Raw genomic sequence first — 18938 nt, 5'->3', positions numbered from 1 at the left:
AATACTCTTAATATTATATAAAGCCAATGAAGTTCTGAAGGGGTGTATTATGTCAAATTTTGTACAGTACGAAGAATAAGTTAAAAACATACATCAACATAAAAAAATTAATTAATTAAATTCCTAGCACCTACTGACAGGATACAGAAAAGCAAAAATCAACAAAACAAAAAGTTATAAAAGATGATTATTCAAGTACAATGCAAAGTGTCAAGGTGAAGTGAAATTAAGTTTTATCATTAACAAATCACAAGAAGTTACTTTATTTATCAATTCTCAGCAGAAGCTTGTCCTTGCTGTGACAACTATTGTTACAAATCATAATCATGTCATGGGCTGCATTGTTCATTTTCAATAAGTTACATGAACAAGAACTTAAACTCATATCATCTGTTTCTGACAGTTAATAATTTTCTAAACATAAATGACACTAAAGATACAATTAATAATAACAATCATGAAATTATTATTGAAGAAAAAATATTACATGTGTAGCTACCAAACTGTAGCCTTCAACTCAGCAATTTTATGAAGTAAAACCTAAATACAATTGCAATACATCTACACTATTTCCTTACATAGATTGCATTGAACAATCTGGTTTATTTATTTAATATTATTTTTTTTTAATCTTTTCAAAAAGGACATGATTAAATCTGATAATATAACAGAATCCTGCAGCAAATTTTCAAGTGAAGTGAGTGACTATTTGTAGTAGCAAACCAATAATAACTGAGGTTAACTGCTATTACACCTTTGACTTATTTAAACCCTTTAATCCCAGTTAAACCTTTCATCACTGGGGTTAACAGTCTTTAGGCAGTTATGGACAAGACTCCAGTCAAGCCCTAATAGCTAACTTAAAATTGGCACTGCGCAGCACTTACTGTTTGGTAAAATAGTGCCAGCAGCCTGTTTGAAGCAACTATAATATCCTACCCTCTCCGTCTAAGTAAGCATAAGGAATGTAAACATTTTCTTTTTACCTATGTTTTATATCTGAAAATATGTTTCAGTATTTAAAATAAAATACAAACAGAAAAAAATAAACATTTTGACCCTATAGAAATACTCTAATTTCATAAAAAAAAGTATTTCACTACCTGTCATTATCTTTAAATAACATTTAACTAATTGTTACGTTCCACTTTTCTGTCGTGTGCTGCTACCTAGCGAGGACTAGAGTCTCCATGGCAAGCTTGGTCAGGTAATCTGATCACGCCATGTCCTACGTCATAATTCCACAGGGAGTGGTCATTACGAGGTAGCGACTTATTCATTCAGCACTCAAATCTGATCCAAGGCGGTCACATCATACTTTTAGTCCAGATGGACTCCATTCTTTGTTCGAATGAACATTAGCTTTAATGTTGTATTTAATTTTACATTTTTATATTTTTATACGTCAAGTTATATGTTATGTTACAATTCATTTCATTAACTATCAAGATGACAATTCATTAAACCATTATTCAACAAGCAACAAGGCGTTGTCTTCATTCATCACCTATGAACATATAGTCCAACCTCACTCTAAAATCTACCACAACGTGTTAACGGTCTTCAGGCAAAATTGTTCATAACACCAATATAAATGAATTGTAAGTTATGGATGGAATAGAGTAAAATAATTACTAAAAGTATAACCTGAAATTAAATTATTTAGTAAAATATGAAGCCAAAAATTTTATTTTAAAAAGATATAACATTTTTATTTAATTTAGGTTTAATTTTCTAAATTTTTCTGGATTTACAAATAACCTTTACAGCTGGATTCTATTCCTAACCTCAATATACTAAAGGATGAAATTTCACCATGATGTAATATATAAAAAAACTTGAGTAGTTTACCCAGAAAATTCTTTTACCTAAGAATACTTTAAATTAGTAGTGCAATAAAAACAACTTCAAAAGCCAGATAACAAAGTATCCAGCACTCAGTAGAGGGTAGCTGTAATCAATTTAGGTAAAGTTACTACAGAAAGATGTAACAAGAATAGCAATAAATGAATTCATACGACAAAAAATTAGCTTTAATACAGCAAAATACATTTTAAGTAATTAACTTTCACAATTTTGATTATGATGTTGAACTCAGAATCTTGAAAAAATACTGGACCTGAAAGAATAAAAAATTTCAATAGAAAAAAAATTAAATGTCTGTATTTATACAAACACAAGATTCCTTATTACTTAAAATGTTTTCATTTGATTTAAACTGAATGCAATTTACAACTACTGTCAGGTATTATCAATCATTTATCAATTTAAATGGAAAATATTTTTACAATATACTAGTGGCACACTTTGAGTCACCGTCAATCTAAGTCCTTGGACAGATTTAACACTTTGATTACTGACAAGGTATCTGTGATCAACTAACCAATTAAACTGTACAAATGGTTCAAGAAGTTAATAAGATTCTAATTTTAATTTTGTTAAAATAGTACTTATTTTACAATACATCATACTGAACAAGAACGTTAGTCAATGGTTATTTATGAAATCTCTGGATAGAGATTTCATAAATAACCATAAATAACCACAGCACCTAGTTTGCTTTAGATAAATTTTGTATTAAGCAAGCTCTCATATAGCAGATAGATTTAAAGTACAATTTTGAAAAACTGAATACATCAAACTTCTGAATAAAATGCAAACAAACAAATACAGCATTTTGGGAGTAATATTAGTTCAGTATTTTCACCATGTTTAATATTTTTCTTAAAATTAATATATTATAAATTCCTTTATTTTTAAAAGATTTCTAAGTTTCCTTAACGGTCTTCATGTTGACATTATTGAATTTGATACCCAGCCCTATAAAGCTGTTCTGCTTTATAAAATAAAGCAGAACACTGATGAAAAAAGGTGTGTAAACATTAAAATATTTTAATTACTGATAATTGAAAGGGATTATAGAAAACAAGGCAAACTTTTCTATCACCACTATGTTTTCAACTTGTTCCTAAAATTAGAAAAGTATTTTGACAAAGAACAAGTTTGAATATCACAATATTACAAGTTTTTTAATTAAAGGAAGGGAGGTAGGGGCCAAGACCTCTTCAACACAATTCAATTTTTACTGGTACCAAAAGCATGATATTTTTGAAAAATTGGTTTTAAATACCAAAATATTAATTTTTTTTTATTTGATGGGTTAGGTAAGGGAAACATTTTTAAGACACTATTGAATAATTATATGTCAGCATTTGTAATGGTTCTTCAAAAACTGTTTAGTTCATTTATGACTAATGCTTTCATAACTAAATTCTCTTTTACATACTCTGGACCCTATCTTCTAATCTGCTCTCTAAAGACAAAAACAATATAAATCTGTAACTTCAATATAATTAACTAGAGAGTTTGTAAATGTGCAGGAGACAATTTTTTTTATTAAAATTAATTCCAGTAAAATCTTTACTTTATAAATTTTTCATAAAACTGACAAGCTATAACAATATTATCTTGAAAAAATGTTCTAACACGTCCGCTGATACAATAAATTTAGGAGTACAAAAGTATATTTTAAATGGATGAAATGGATACTAAGTATATATTGCTGTTTCAGATTTATAGAAACCTAAAATGAGTCTTGCTTGAACTATTTTGAACAAAACCCTACTTTTTTTCATCTCTACATTTGTATAGAAACAAAACCATATGCTGTGATTTCATTTTTTTTTTTTTTATTTCTTGTCCCTGAAATTCAACTAGTAGTTCCTATAAATTTTCATTTGCAAACACATACTTGATAAACATTAGTATATATTCAAACGAATAACTGTTTAGCAATTATTAGAATTCAGATCTTAGAGCAAGCTTTATATTGTTTTGTCCAAGCTTGTAAAAATATTCAAAAATAGTTTTTGAATAACGAAATAATCATTGTTTTAATAAAGGTTTTTACCCAAGAGCTTTTTATTTACTTTTTATATTTTGAATATTTCATTTTTCAAACTCTCCTTAATACCATGCTCTAAGAAAAAAGAAACTCTAAAAAATAATTATTCAGTCACATTTTGTTATTCTCAACTTATTAAAAAAAATCTAGCTAAAATCTTCCTGAAAAACTGAATTCCACATTGTTCAAAATATAACTATAAAATACCATTTCACACATCTCTGCACTACTCAATCTTCCTTACTGTTTAACAGTTTTTACAGTTTTCTGCCATTGTCAACTTTAAGATTTTTATTTTCTACTCATCCTGCAATACTAAACAATACTACATTTTTTAACTTAAAATCCAAATTTTAACTTAAGATTCTTCTCTTTTAATCTGTTCTATCCAATCCTTAGTACTCATTGTTTTACAGTTTCTTAAACCTTAATACAACTAACCAAACTTTTTTTAGCCTCCAGGACTACAGTTATGTATTGCTTCAGAGGATGAGATGGAATTACAATTTTGTAGCATGTGAAAATGCCATTTTACAGATATGGTGTCAAAATCTCTACTTAACTGTTATATGGTATTCTCATATCATATATACAGTATTCTCAATGTATATCGATGTATATCGTATTTTATAATTTTTTAAAAGCTTGTTCACAGTAACTACACTTCATGCAAAATTCTGAAGGTCTAGTTTCTATTATTTTGCAAACTAACTCAAACTATTTTTCTTTTTTTTTTTCTGCCTCTACTGTGATATTCCAGTCTTCCATTTCTACTATACTGTCATCTTTTATATATTTCATAAGATCATCTTTTTTTTCACATATATCCTTCTTTCTACTCATCATTTTCTGCCGCATAGGTTCTGATAAACAACAACTATTGTTTTTAGTCAGGCTTCTCACTCTGCTACTTGTAAACACAAATTATTAACTCTGTTTTTTTAGTCGTTATTTATTCCTACTCTTGCACATCCATTTTTTTATGTTTTCTTTCTGAATTGACTATCTCATAACTCCATACCAAAAATCTTCTTCACTTTCTCCCTTCCTTACCAATTCATACAAGATTTAGCTTTCATGATTCAATTCAAAGAATTCCATAGTTCTTATACTTTCTGATGACCTTCTTTTGACCATTCCATCTGGAGACTAATTGTTGCCCAAGAGAGTATTGAAGATTAAAAAATAAATTAAAAAATGAGGAAAAGATAATTCAAACGCATTTTCCTTTATATGTAAAAGATATGTCACCTTATTTGAAAGTGGCCTATGCTCACCTGCACCACAATACCCTTATCAGCTTTCATTTAAATTATCTTGAATAAATTCATACTGAAAATGTAGTAAAGTGTACAAGTCAAATGTAGTTTTAAAAAAGGGCGCAAAATCATACTAACGTACATTGCAATGATTCTTATTTTTAAATTATTATATATATTAAAAATTTTAAGTCATTTGAAAAAGTTTATGATTTTTTCTCCCTATAAAATTACTTATTATGTATCTCATTAAATTTTAAATCACTCTCCTTGATTTAAAAACTGATTTTTGTTACTTTTCTGTCTAGTGCTACAGCTGTAGAAGGAAAAGTATTGTAATCGGTGCAATTGGGCATATGCAGTTTACAGCAGATCTTGACATTTTGACATATAAGGAACCCAAAAAAACCGGATGGATGGATTTTCCGGATGTTCATATATACATGTGAGTCTGTTCAGTGTTTCACACTTTATATCCCCAGAACTACTGGACCAATTTTGACCAAACTTGGTCAGATTACTTCTGTATATGGGACATTTATGCCAAAAATTTTCAACTGAAAAGGTCAAAGGAGTGAGGCTGTAAAGCAAGGTCACCCTTAGTATCTCAAGATTTTGCCTAATTAAAGTCTTATTTTTCTTAGGTACATTTGTCAACAACTAAACAATAATATCTATAAAAAAGATTTTTTAAAAATCATACCCCCACCCCAAAAAATGCTCTAAACTAGTGGCTAAGTGGGTATACTGCGTCAACAGTACCTCCAATCACAAGAAGTGCTAGTAGAACACTGACATACAGCTGCACAAAAAATATTATATTTAAATAAAATTATAAATATTGTAAATTAAGTTGTGTGTATGTGTACGTGAGCCGTGCATCATAAAAAAGCCGCATGATAAGAAAGTCATACGACTGTGTAGTCAGGTAGTTTTTATTAAAAACACCCGAAAAGAAAATTTCCACATATTCGCAAAAACTTTTTTTAAAAAAACGGTTGATTTTTTGCATATTTTGCAAACAGCTGTCACTTTGAAAGTACAGTAGAGAAAAACAAATCACATTTTATGAAAACTATTTCTTTAAACCTTTAGCATCTAGTTTTTTGTGCAAATAAGGAAATCAAAAATATTAAAAACATCATTACTATTTGTTATTTGTTAACAAAAATAGAAATGAGAGATAAAATTAAAAGTTAAAAAACATTGCTGACACAAACATACCTAAAAAGCATGCGGGTGACAATTTTATATACAGTATTTCTGTATAGTATAATTTTGTTTTCAATTTTTTTAGATTTAAAAAATATATATATAAATTTTATTGTCAAATTTTTTAAATTTAAAAACTAAATAAAAAAAATATATACACACACACACACACACATTTATATAGTCTAAGACACTACCAGTAACATAAGGATTCAACGCAGGGTTATATATCTGAATCAGTTCAGCCGTTGAGCTGCTACAATGGAACAATACAACAAAAATACATATATAACCCTAAATAAATTACTCTTTTTTGGGCATTAAGGAATAAATTAATAAAAGTTTTTAATTTTTATAAAATCATAACATTTTTCTGTTACATCTTGTTTTTGAATAATAAAAGTTGAGACTTTTTTATAAACTTTATTACATCAATTTTCTCAGAATTAAATTTTCTACTAATTTTGATAAGATCTACACATTTAATAGTATTTCAACTAAATTATTGTACTGCAAAACCAAAACAAAATGTGTTTTTCATCATCAAATGTTTCTGTTTTACATTGGATATCACGAAAACTACAGGCGTCACAGTTTATTTGATTTTTCAAGTCAATAAACATAAGAAACAATCAAGTTTACCCCTGATATACTGAAATTTCAGTGCGGGAACTGAAATCCATGCAAAATTGTTTGCTATCAGTAACTTTATACAAAGTGCTTTCAGACATAGGTTTTTATGAATGTTTTTTCTTATTTCAAGTTCTAAAATCAGTTTCCAGATTATTTCCCTTTTCTTTTGATCCACCTGCACACATACATATATATATATATATATATATATAGAGCCTATGATACTCCTAGTAATGTAAGGATTCCAACACCGAGTGATACATCTACATCGGTTCAGCAGTTGAGCTGCTATGGTGGAACAAATAAACATACACACGTAAATACATTACATTCCTTTTTGGGCAGTTCTGTAACAAAATATGAACTGGAATGATTTTTTAAGCTTTAAAAAGGATGAATAATTTTTTAAGTATTTTTTTATATAATTAAAAAGCTTATTAAATCCCTCCCAACCACATATAACCTTCTCTATTCTAGAAGTTTAATTAGTAAAACAAAGCATTTCGAACTAACAAAAAAAAATAAAAAAGTCAACTCATATTTAAAGTGAATCCTCGTGGTAGTAAATTGGTTTATTAATTTCTTTTATTAGATTTAAAAATAGATTTTATTTAAATTATTTGTTTAAACATAAAACAATTAATTTGTTTAAACAATAAATTGCACTTGCATGCATCACCACACTAACCTCAAAGTAATATTTAAAAAAGTAATGACTAAATAAAATATTAACAAAATGTTTTTTAAACAACATACACGTACAGTGTTACAAAATAAAGAGTATTTGTTACTATTTATTAATATAATTAAGATTAATGAATTACTACTACTACTGTTTTTAAAGATAGAATAACAGAAATAGATTAGTTCAATATATTTACTAGCTGTATGGTGTGCCTACGGCATGCCTCCACATAGACCCTTTGGGGAGATTGCCCTGGCAGGTGGCATCTCCGAATGCTATTATTAAGTGTCCAAAATTGATTACCTCTTGTGTAAAAATGTTTTCGTTTTGAATGAAAAAAATTGATCAAGGATAAGTGAAAAAAAAGGGTTTGTCTTCATTAGTTACGCACCCTTCCTCATTAGGAAATAAGCTTGTAGGGTGAGTTACCATCACCCCGCTTTCTAAATCCAAAATAACTTCACAACAAAATATCTGCTAGCACTTTTAAACTTTTTACAACTCTTCAATAAAAAATAATTATTTATTATTATTATTATTTACTATTATTATTATTATTATTCATTATTTAAGTATTATATTCAATTTACAAAACAAATTATTGTAATACGAAACTAACCTTCTAACAAAATATCAATGAATTCTAAAAGGATAACACTGATGAACATAATTTTTGTTTCTTAACATGCGATACATGATTTAAATCTGTTTTTTGATGCTGAAAATGAATATGAACTCAGAATATTTCTATCACCCATCATTTTTGAAAAATTTTTAAATTTTAATTAAAGGATTTTTTTTTCATTTTTCAACATATAGTTACCATTCTAAGCTCCTATGTTGTATTTTGTTAGTTAATTTTTTATTGTTTAACTTTGTTAACATAATTTTTACGCTATAAATAAACAATACTAGACAAAGAATTAAATCATATCATAATCAGATATTATGACATCATATCTAACACTGAAGAGTGAGCCTTCATGGACAAGATTAATCATGTCTGTGCAGATCAAAACATGTAGCTGAAAACACAGCTGTGTTGTTTGTATTAAGCACTGGATTTAGGAATGAATTAATTTTGTTCAGTCTTATTGCTGTCTTAGTTTGTTAACAGTGCAGAATATTTGAATATTAAATAGATAGACAGAATGAAAAATGAAGTAGTGATGAGGAAAGTGGATGGAATAAAAGCTTATCAGAACAATTCAGAAAGGGAAAGCTGGTTGGCTGGCAGAAGAATTGACTAAAACAAATATAAAAGGACGATGTAAAAAGAGCGGCCAGAAAAGTGTACAAATTATATAAAAAATTAAAGGAAATGAAAGCTATTTGAGACTTTCTAGCTGGGAATAGAGAAGAATGGAAAGCAGATATAGAGAAAGAAATCTGTTTCAAGGGAGTTGACCGTATTACAACACATTTCTTATATTAAAAGGTTAGTTTTTTTGCTAAAGAGGAAAAATTTAATTTTTAAAACTTTTAATATTAATAATACTATTTCTGCTTATCACTGGATCTGTTATTTATTTCTGAGCTGGTGACCTCTTTAGAAATCATTTGTTGTTAATGAAGAAGGTTGTACGTTTCTGAGAAGCAGGTAGCTCTGTATTGTAGGAGGTACTAAAACAGGTGACTATCTCTGGAGAGATCAGAAAAAGGAGTAGTTTCAGAAACTACCTATTTTATTTATTTTTTTTTTAAAACTGTTATTGTAATAAATAGTAATATTAAAATGATTATTGTTAATGTTATGTTTATTAATATAATTTTAATTATCTTTTTAATATCTGCTTTTCAGTAGTTTCTAATGACAACTTATTAACTGTTCATATGTGCTGAAAACAGAAACTTGTGATAATTTGTGCCTAAGACAATTTTTGTGTACCAAAATAAAATTTAATTGAAAACTATAACCTCAATTTTTGAGAAAATGATTTCTTCATTCTTCTACTTTTAACCAGTTCAGTGGTTAGAATAAAATATAGCATATTAAAGCTCATTAATTAAAAAACTTAGAGAAATCACATGGCCTTTTGGTCAGCAAGTTGTAAAGCCTCAAAATATATGAGTGTCAACAAATACCACATTGAACAGCTACAGAAAATCAATAAGAATTATATGGTAGATTTTTCAATTTAAGTAGATCATAGTTTAGGTAAGATTTCCTCTACCTATGACTATTTCTTTTTCCAGATTCTGAGTCAAACATTATTAATTGAATAATATGTTCTCTGATATTAAACAGAATTTTTCACTTTAAAATTATTTCATAAATTCAACCTTATAAAATTCCTAATGAACTGCTGCTTTAGAACATACTGTTGCTTTAAAAACAATATGTTTATTAATTCCAAATTAATGATTATACAATAATCACAAGTTAGAAAAGTACAAGTTACAAAATATAATTAAAACACACTCTGTTAACACACTAATGAAACATATTGTGCCATATCATATGTTTTCAATTTACTTAGTCAATTAATACATTCACTGTAACAGACACAAGATATAAAATTAAGTGCAGTTAAATAAATATTTGTCTCCACAATTCATGACAGACTACACGTAAAGCTGTTTCTAAAAAAAATATAGAAACAATGTTAAAAAGTAGTCATAAAACAGTAATATTTTCAAAAAATATGAAATATATTCACATCAGTATAAGACTACATCAGCAAGAATTCTTGTAAAATATAATTAATGATATTTATGTTATCTAAATAATTTGAATTTCTAACAAACAGAAAACAGACATATAAACTATTTTCTACAATATACTCAATAAGAATTTATTAACCCTTAAATTTAGGATCCTTAAATTCAATTTTGGGTCGTTATATTTTATGCATCAATTTAAAAGTGACTGGCTCAAAATTAGGCAGTTATTGTGTCCACAAGAAAGTGAAATATATATATAAATTTATAAATATATAAAATTTTATATATATAACTTTTGAACTGACGGTGGTTTTGGGTTCTGAGGTAGCGAAACTCGAAGATATGTCAAAATTTTCCGGAAGTCCTCTAAGCTTGTTAGTCCTCTAAACATTACCTAAAACCTTTGTCTGAAACAATTTTTGAAATGACCAATCCTTATGGCAAGGGATGACCAAAATTTTTGTGTAATTGTAAAAGATGGCTTATTGTATGCTAAACATGTGAAACTTCTTTTCACATGCAACCATTGTCGTATTGAGTAAATTTGAAGTTCTTCTTAACTTTAAGATGGAAATTTTTCATCCCCTCCTTAGCACCGGTGAAATCTTTTTCATTTTTTATATTTAATTTAATTATATTGATTTATTAATAATTATTAACCTCTGATTGTAAAAACAGTTTTACGATAAATAATAATTCAGTAATAACAATAAAAAAAATAGAAAATATGAAAAAAAAATCATAAGTTATTAGTGAAATAAAATTTTATGTACTTTTCATTAAAAAAAAAAACAGGAAATGAAGTCGGATTTGAACCGATGTATCTTCCCCTTCTAAGAGCCAAATATTTCATTAATTAAAATTTTATTTGGCTATAACTCTGGAACCAATGAAAATTAGTACAATTTATGATATATCAGAGAAAAGCTCTCAATGACGCCTTATTATTGCAGTTAAGAAAAACTCCAAAATTCAAATGTTTTAGATTGCAACAAAAGTCTATTGCAATCAAAAGGGGAGGTGCACAATTAGATGATACAGCAGTCACAAATCCAAAATTTCAACATTCTACGCCTAATTGTTTTTGAGTTATCTGAGATATATACGCACATATGTACGTACAGAGGTCTCACCAAAAGAAGTCAAAATGGATTCAGGGATGTCAAATGAAAATTTCTGTTGAAATCTGAGAGTCAAAATTTTTTGCTATCACAATACTTCCTTTACTTCGTACAAGGATGTAAAAATCTATATTTATAAATAACAGTTAATTATTTTGATTGGTCCCAAATTATTTTTATTGCTAACTGCTCCATATTTATTGGATTCACTGCTATAACAATTCGATTTCGCAGATCTTGAAGAATAGCAGGCTTCTTAATTGGTAAACCCACCAGGTTGGTCTAATGGTTAACTCGTCATCGCAAATCAGTTGATTTCAAAGTTGAGTTTTAGTCATCCCTTGCCATAAGGGTTGGTCAAACTGCTTCAGACAAAAGTTTTAGGTAATGTTTAGAGGACTAACGACCACTTTAAACCGATGTGATACTGTGCCTATTAATGGATATGATTTTTTTTGTCTACAAAACCCTATTTTGTCCACCCCCTGAGCTAATAGTTGGTGATATAAAAAAAATTTACTTACATAAGTTATAGGCCCAAAGAATTGTAGAAACTTTAAACAAATTCGATAATTTACTTAATGAAAAAATTATAGCAATAATTTTTTTTCAAAAAAGCCATTTCCACCCCCATGGTCAGATTTTGTCCGTTAACAAACTCGACCATGATTTTGGGTCAAGGTCTTTTAGGGAACAATTTGAAAGTGATTAACGCAGAATTATGGCAGTTATCGTGACCACAAGAAAGTGAAAATATATGTATATATATATATATAAACTTTTGAGCTGATGGTGGGGTTTTGGGATCTGGGGGATGTGAAACACGAATATATGTCAAAATTTTTCAGAGGTTAAATCATGGTACCCTTACCATAATAAATCTACCTAAAAAGAGCTGAAATATTTATAACCATTTTGAAAAACTTCCAAAATTTCAAAGCAATATTTTAACTTTTGTAGATTTCAGTATTGCTATTTAAGAATTTAAGTAATGAGAATAAAATGTTTATTTTAACAATGCCCATGATGGTCAGCAGTGATATTAATTTGAAATTTAAACTTTTTTTAATGACATATTTAACCAAACTGTATAATATAAAACACTTTTAATGCTCTTTGCAACCATTATCAGTGATGGTTGGTGCTATTGTTTTCACACTAATGTACGCTGATGTTACTGTAAGCAGTGTTTTAAACAGGTATACATATATTAAAACTGTCCTCAAAAAGTCTTTAATTTGAATTGTGTATATTCATTTAGTACATTAACAATGCTGTGTGTACACACACTCACACACACAAATATGTCCTCTATTGAACATTATTTAAGTTAAGACATGGTTGTGTTAACATATGGCCCTTTTTGTGTATATCTAGAATATCAAGAATGGTGGATAGTGATTTGTGTTAAGGAGGTGATAAGTAAATGTTAGCTCAGTGTTGCTCTGGAGGTTTTTAAATGTTAAGTATATCTTTGCTTAAAAACTTGTGTTCTATGTGGAATGGTTTGTTTTATATGTTGTTTTGAGACTACATTCTATTCAATTTTTTTTAAATCTGTCTTTCATTCAGAATACTGATAATTTTTGTATAATTTGTTACAAAATAAAATCTAAACATTTTTAATTAATCAATTTAGAAATCTATAATAGGTATTTTAATTCTATCCAGTTATTATTTGATTTTGGTAGAAATCAGAATTATCAGGGTAAAATTTAAACCCTTGTTGTTCATGTACCACTTACCCAAAGATTGAAAAAATAATAATATCAAAATAAAACATTAATAAATAATAGAATATAAACCAATTGTAAAAGAGAGACCACCATTACAAATAGAAAGCGAAAGCATTTTTATACTTCCAAAAGATATTAATAAGTTGATAAATTAATAAAGCTACCAATAATCTTCTATTACACGGATTAGGATATTAAACCTGATTTAATACTCTTAATTCTTTCTTTATATTAACATTTGTTCACCTACCCGTTAATTTATAGCCACAATACTTCTCAAAGATTCATTTCAGTAGTTCAGATTGTGTTATCATCTTAGTTTCACTTGCAAAAGGAAGTATTTGTATGTCATTCCACAGAAACTTTAAAATTTGACAAGCTTTTCCTAAGAATAATTTTTTTTTCATTTGAGATGTCATATTCCAAAAATCTGAAATGACTACCTGTTATAGTCAAAAATCATATATCTATTCTTGCTGAATACTTTCAATTCCAATCCCTGTTGTACAAATTTTAAACCATATTTTTATAATTCATTAAAAATAAACACACTTTTTACAGACTCTATATACTTTCCTATATTATATTGCCATTTCTAGATGATAATAACGTAATACTGTTTTTATAATTATTTCAAGAATATGAATAAAACTATCAAACAAAATTGAAATAATTTACTGTCTTACAAAATGAATAAAAATCATTATTCAATTTTCATTTAGCATAATCTACCTAGTATACAAACTAAATCAAGAGCTTTTCACCATAATCTTTTTATATTTATTTATCTTTGCATCAAACATACTTAAACAGAATTATGTCAAATGGGTGGACAGGTTATGGCTTTATAAAAGCCATAATATTATGTCTTTCATTGAGTCTTTAAAGACACAAAATAAACTTTATCTAAATGTTTTTAATAAAAGTCAATCAGTTGTAAGTTATTTTGGAATAAATATCTCTTGCTTAAAACCTTGTTTTTATACTGATTTTAAGAAATTGTAAAAATTAAATATTTTGACTGTTTAAAAAAAATGTGAACAAATTTTTGTTTAAGATTATGTATTACTTAAGTAATAGAATTTACTGATTAAAATAAATAAAATGTGTTCTTGAAAATGTACAAGTGAACAAGAAAAAAAATATATAAATATGGATCAGAAGGGAAATAAATAGTAATTTTAATTTGGCTAGCAACAACAGTTGTCTTAAAATAAATAGCTACATTTTTATGGTTCTATCGATATGTACAAAATCATGTAAAAACTTTATATAACTCCTAACAGAAATTAAAAAACAGAAAACTGAACTTTTCTTCTAAGATCAGTCACCTAACTAATGACAGTTACTGATGACAGTTACTAATGACAGTTGTGTTTCAGAGAAATTGATCTTATCTTCTGAGATCAATTCCTTTGAAACGCAAAAGGGATAGGTGTGACACGTCATGATGTATTCTGAACTGTAATCCTGAACAAATAATTCTTTTATCAGGATTGAGTACCTCAAACAATCTCAAATTGTGATTATTTTTATCAAACTTAACAGGCTCTTCTTTCTTTATCTTCTTTGTCATTTTAAAATCAACATGAACAATTGCAAAGAAGTGTGTAGCTGATGCAAGTCAACATTTCCCTTCCTAAATAAATTTTTCTACATTAAAAAAAGAAAGAAAAAGTATGACAAGGTACCTAGTAAGATAAAAAGACAGAACTGAAAAAATTATGAAAGAAAATAGAGCAAGAATGAAAGAAACAAAGTGTACTTCACTGCTAAAGAGTATTTTTTTTTTTTTTAAATTCCTCCTATCTCTAATATACAGTGTTGTAAACAATATACACTTTATACTGTTTAACAACGCTAATACAGAAATACTCTATTAATTAATTAAAAAGGCTGAATAATTTATATGTAATACCATATATTAACTAATACCATAAATTAAAAAAAAAAATTAGATAATTTAAACTATGCAGCTAAAATTCATTAAAATAAAATTCTATTAACTGAAACTACATAATGTCTGCTGAGCCAGTTGTATCCTTACATGGGTTCATTTTTCGATTATGAGTTTAATGTTCTTACGTTACATAAATAATTTACTTACTGATAGGATCTCAGGTTCATTGAATTTTTGCAGATGAACCTGATTACTATTATAGAGTGAATTAATTAAATACAATGCAAAATGACTTAAAAACAAAAAACACTCCATTACAGTTAACAAGAAAGCTCTAAGCTCTAAAACTAAGTCTGTTCATGTTTCTTGCAAGATGCACATAATAACTGATAACATTTACTAAAAATGTATGATATTGTTGAATGGGAATTAGTTTTGTTTCAACTGTTTTAAATCAGGCAGGTTGAAAATACAAATATTTAGAGTTATTAATTAAAGGAAAATGTAGAAAGAAAGAATATATTTTAAATTAAAAAATTTATATGAATGCAGCATTATGAAAATCTTATTTATTAAAATATGTTTCTCCTCTCACTGTCCTTAAAACCATTCATTATTCAATCACTAATTCTAAATTTATATATAGGAGGATGTGCTAATCTTTTTATCTTTACCTACAATAACACCACACAAGATATTAGATAGCCTAATGTAAGAACTAAAGAATATTTTTCAATTATAATGTCTTAAAAATACTTCCTTTATAGTAAATTGTTTACTACAGTTTACAGTTATTTTATCTTATAGGAAGCTACTCAAAGAGTAATGTCAACACTTATTTTACCATTCTCAGTCCTTTTCCAAAACTGAAGTACTTCAACTTTCAAACAATTTTTCATGTTTTTTGGCTGCAAAATTGTATAAGTTCCTGCTTTTACTTCACTTTAAAAAAATAACCTACCTTTTAGTAAAGTAAAATGGATTTATTTTCTTAAGAAGATATGGAAAATTTACTAACAATTTATCTTTTATTTTGATTTGCTACATAAGTTTATTTAATTTATATAATATATGTCTCCCTCCATATAATATGTAATTATATGTACACGTATAATGTGTGTTTAACATATCTAAATGTACACATGATATAGTAAATGCTTCTTCCCACGAATGATTACAATGGGTCATAAAAACAAATGTATTTTTCTAATTGTTTAATAGAGTTTATACTCTAAATAAAGCTTGCACTGTTTGCTGTAAACATAGGCTTTTGTCGGTATAGTCACAAAATAAATGCACTTTAAACAAATATGCTGCTAACTTCAACACCCTCCTCTATGAATCATGAGACCTTGCCGTTGGTGAGGGGGCTTGAGTGCTCAGGGATACAGAGTAGCTGGACCGAAGGTGCAACCATATCGGAGAGGTATCTGTTGAGAGCCAGACTAAGGAATGATTCCTGAAAGAGGGCAGCAGCTCTTTCAGTAGTTGTTAGGGGCGTAAATCACAATGACTTAAACGGCCATATCAACATCACTCAGTCCTCTGAGTACTGCGCAGCTGAAAGCAATGGAAAACTACAGCTGTTTTTTTTTCCAAGAAAATGTGGCTCTGCATTTTCAAAAGCAATAATGGAGGCGCCTTCCTTGGTAAAATATTCCGGAGGTAAAATAGTCCCCCGTTCGGATCTCCGGGTGGGGACTACTAAGGAAGGGGTCACCAGAAAAGTAAAAAATAACATTCTACGAGTCGGAGCGTGGAATGTTAGAAGCTTAAAAAAGGTTGGTAGGCTAGAGAATTTAAAAAGGGAAATGGATAGGGTAAACGTGGATATAGTAGGAATTAGTGAGGTTCGGTGGGAAGAGGAAGGCGACTTTTGGTCGGGTAACTTTAGAGTAATTAACTCAGCGTCAAATAACGGGCAGGCAGGAGTAGGTTTCGTGATGAACAAGAAAATAGGGAGGAGAGTGGAGTATTTCAAGACGCATAGCGATAGAGTCATTGTAATAAGGATAAATTCAAAACCTAAACCGACAACGATTGTTAACGTCTATATGCCTACAAGCGCCCATGATGATGATGAGGTAGAATGTGTATACGAAGAGATTGATGAAGCAATTAAACACGTAAAAGGAGATGAAAATTTAATAATAGTTGGAGATTGGAATGCAAGCATTGGAAAAGGCAAGGAAGGAAATATAGTGGGTGAATACGGGCTGGGCAAAAGGAATGAAAGAGGGGACCGACTTATAGAGTTTTGCACGAAGTATAATTTAGTAATTGCCAACACCCAATTTAAAAATCATAATAGAAGAATATACACTTGGAAAAAGTCAGGCGATACTGCAAGGTATCAGATAGATTATATCATGGTTAAGCAAAGATTTAGAAATCAACTCGTGGACTGCAAAACTTACCATAATTTGGTGATAATGAAATGTAGATTGGGGTTTAAAAACCTGAAGAAAAGGTGTCAGATGAATCGGTGGAATTTAGAGAAGCTTGAGGAAGAGGAGGTAAAGAAGATTTTTGAGGAGGACATCGCAAGAGGTCTGAGTAAAAAAGATAAGATAGAAAATGTAGAAGAAGAATGGGAGAATGTTAAAAAGGAAATTCTTAAATCAGCAGAAGCAAACTTAGGCGGAATAAAGAGAACTGGTAGAAAACCTTGGGTTTCAGACGATATATTGCAGCTGATGGATGAACGTAGAAAATATAAGAATGCTAGTGATGAAGAAAGTAAAAGGAACTATCGGCAATTAAGAAATGCTATAAACAGGAAGTGCAAACTGGCGAAAGAAGAGTGGATTAAAGAAAAGTGTTCAGAAGTGGAAAGAGAAATGAACATTGGTAAAATAGACGGAGCATACAGGAAAGTTAAGAAAAATTTTGGGGTACATAAATTAAAATCTAATAATGTGTTAAACAAAGATGGTACACCTATATATAATACGAAAGGTAAAGTCGATAGATGGGTGGAATATATTGAAGAGTTATACGGAGGAAATGAATTAGAAAATGGTTTTATAGAGGAAGAAGAGGAAGTTGAGGAGGATGAAATGGGAGAAACAATACTGAGATCTGAATTTAAGAGAGCATTAAAAGATTTAAATGGCAGAAAGGCTCCTGGAATAGACGGAATACCTGTAGAATTACTGCGCAGTGCAGGGGAGGAGGCGATTGATAGATTATACAAACTGGTGTGTAATATTTATGAAAAAGGGGAATTTCCATCAGACTTCAAAAAAAGTGTTATAGTAATGATACCAAAGAAAGCAGGGGCAGATAAATGTGAAGAATACAGAACAATTAGTTTAACTAGTCATGCATCAAAAATCTTAACTAGAATTCTATACAGAAGAATTGAGAGGAGAGTGGAGGAAGTGTTAGGAGAAGACCAATTTGGTTTCAGGAAAAGTATAGGGACAAGGGAAGCAATTTTAGGCCTCAGATTAATAGTAAAAGGAAGATTAAAGAAAAACAAACCAACATACTTGGCGTTTATAGACCTAGAAAAGGCATTCGATAACGTAGACTGGAATAAAATGTTCAGCATTTTAAAAAAATTAGGGTTCAAATACAGAGATAGAAGAACAATTGCTAACATGTACAGGAACCAAACAGCAACAGTAGCAATTGAAGAACATAAGAAAGAAGCCATAATAAGAAAGGGAGTCCGACAAGGATGTTCTCTATCTCCGTTACTTTTTAATCTTTACATGGAACTAGCAGTTAATGATGTTAAAGAACAATTTAGATTCGGAGTAACAGTACAAGGTGAAAAGATAAAGATGCTACGATTTGCTGATGATATAGTAATTCTA

At 28.8% G+C, this 18938-nt stretch overlaps 1 protein-coding gene across 1 annotated transcript in view; it reads right to left on the bottom strand.

Moving 5' to 3' along the window:
* Positions 1-2015: 2015 nt before the first annotated feature.
* nmdyn-D7 (nucleoside diphosphate kinase homolog 7) overlaps positions 2016-18938 on the bottom strand; it is a 57824-nt gene continuing 40901 nt past the window's right edge. The window contains exon 10 of the mRNA XM_075354872.1: positions 2016-2119. Within this exon, the coding sequence (XP_075210987.1) occupies positions 2081-2119 (39 nt within the window). The 3' untranslated portion in view covers positions 2016-2080. The remainder of the gene's footprint in view (positions 2120-18938) is intronic.

Source organism: Lycorma delicatula, chromosome 1 (assembly GCF_047948215.1).
Source record: "Lycorma delicatula isolate Av1 chromosome 1, ASM4794821v1, whole genome shotgun sequence".
NCBI classification, from domain to species: Eukaryota; Metazoa; Arthropoda; class Insecta; order Hemiptera; family Fulgoridae; genus Lycorma; species Lycorma delicatula.
The sequence above is the reverse complement of the archived record's forward strand: the minus strand, read 5'-3'. Positions and strand labels throughout refer to the sequence as shown.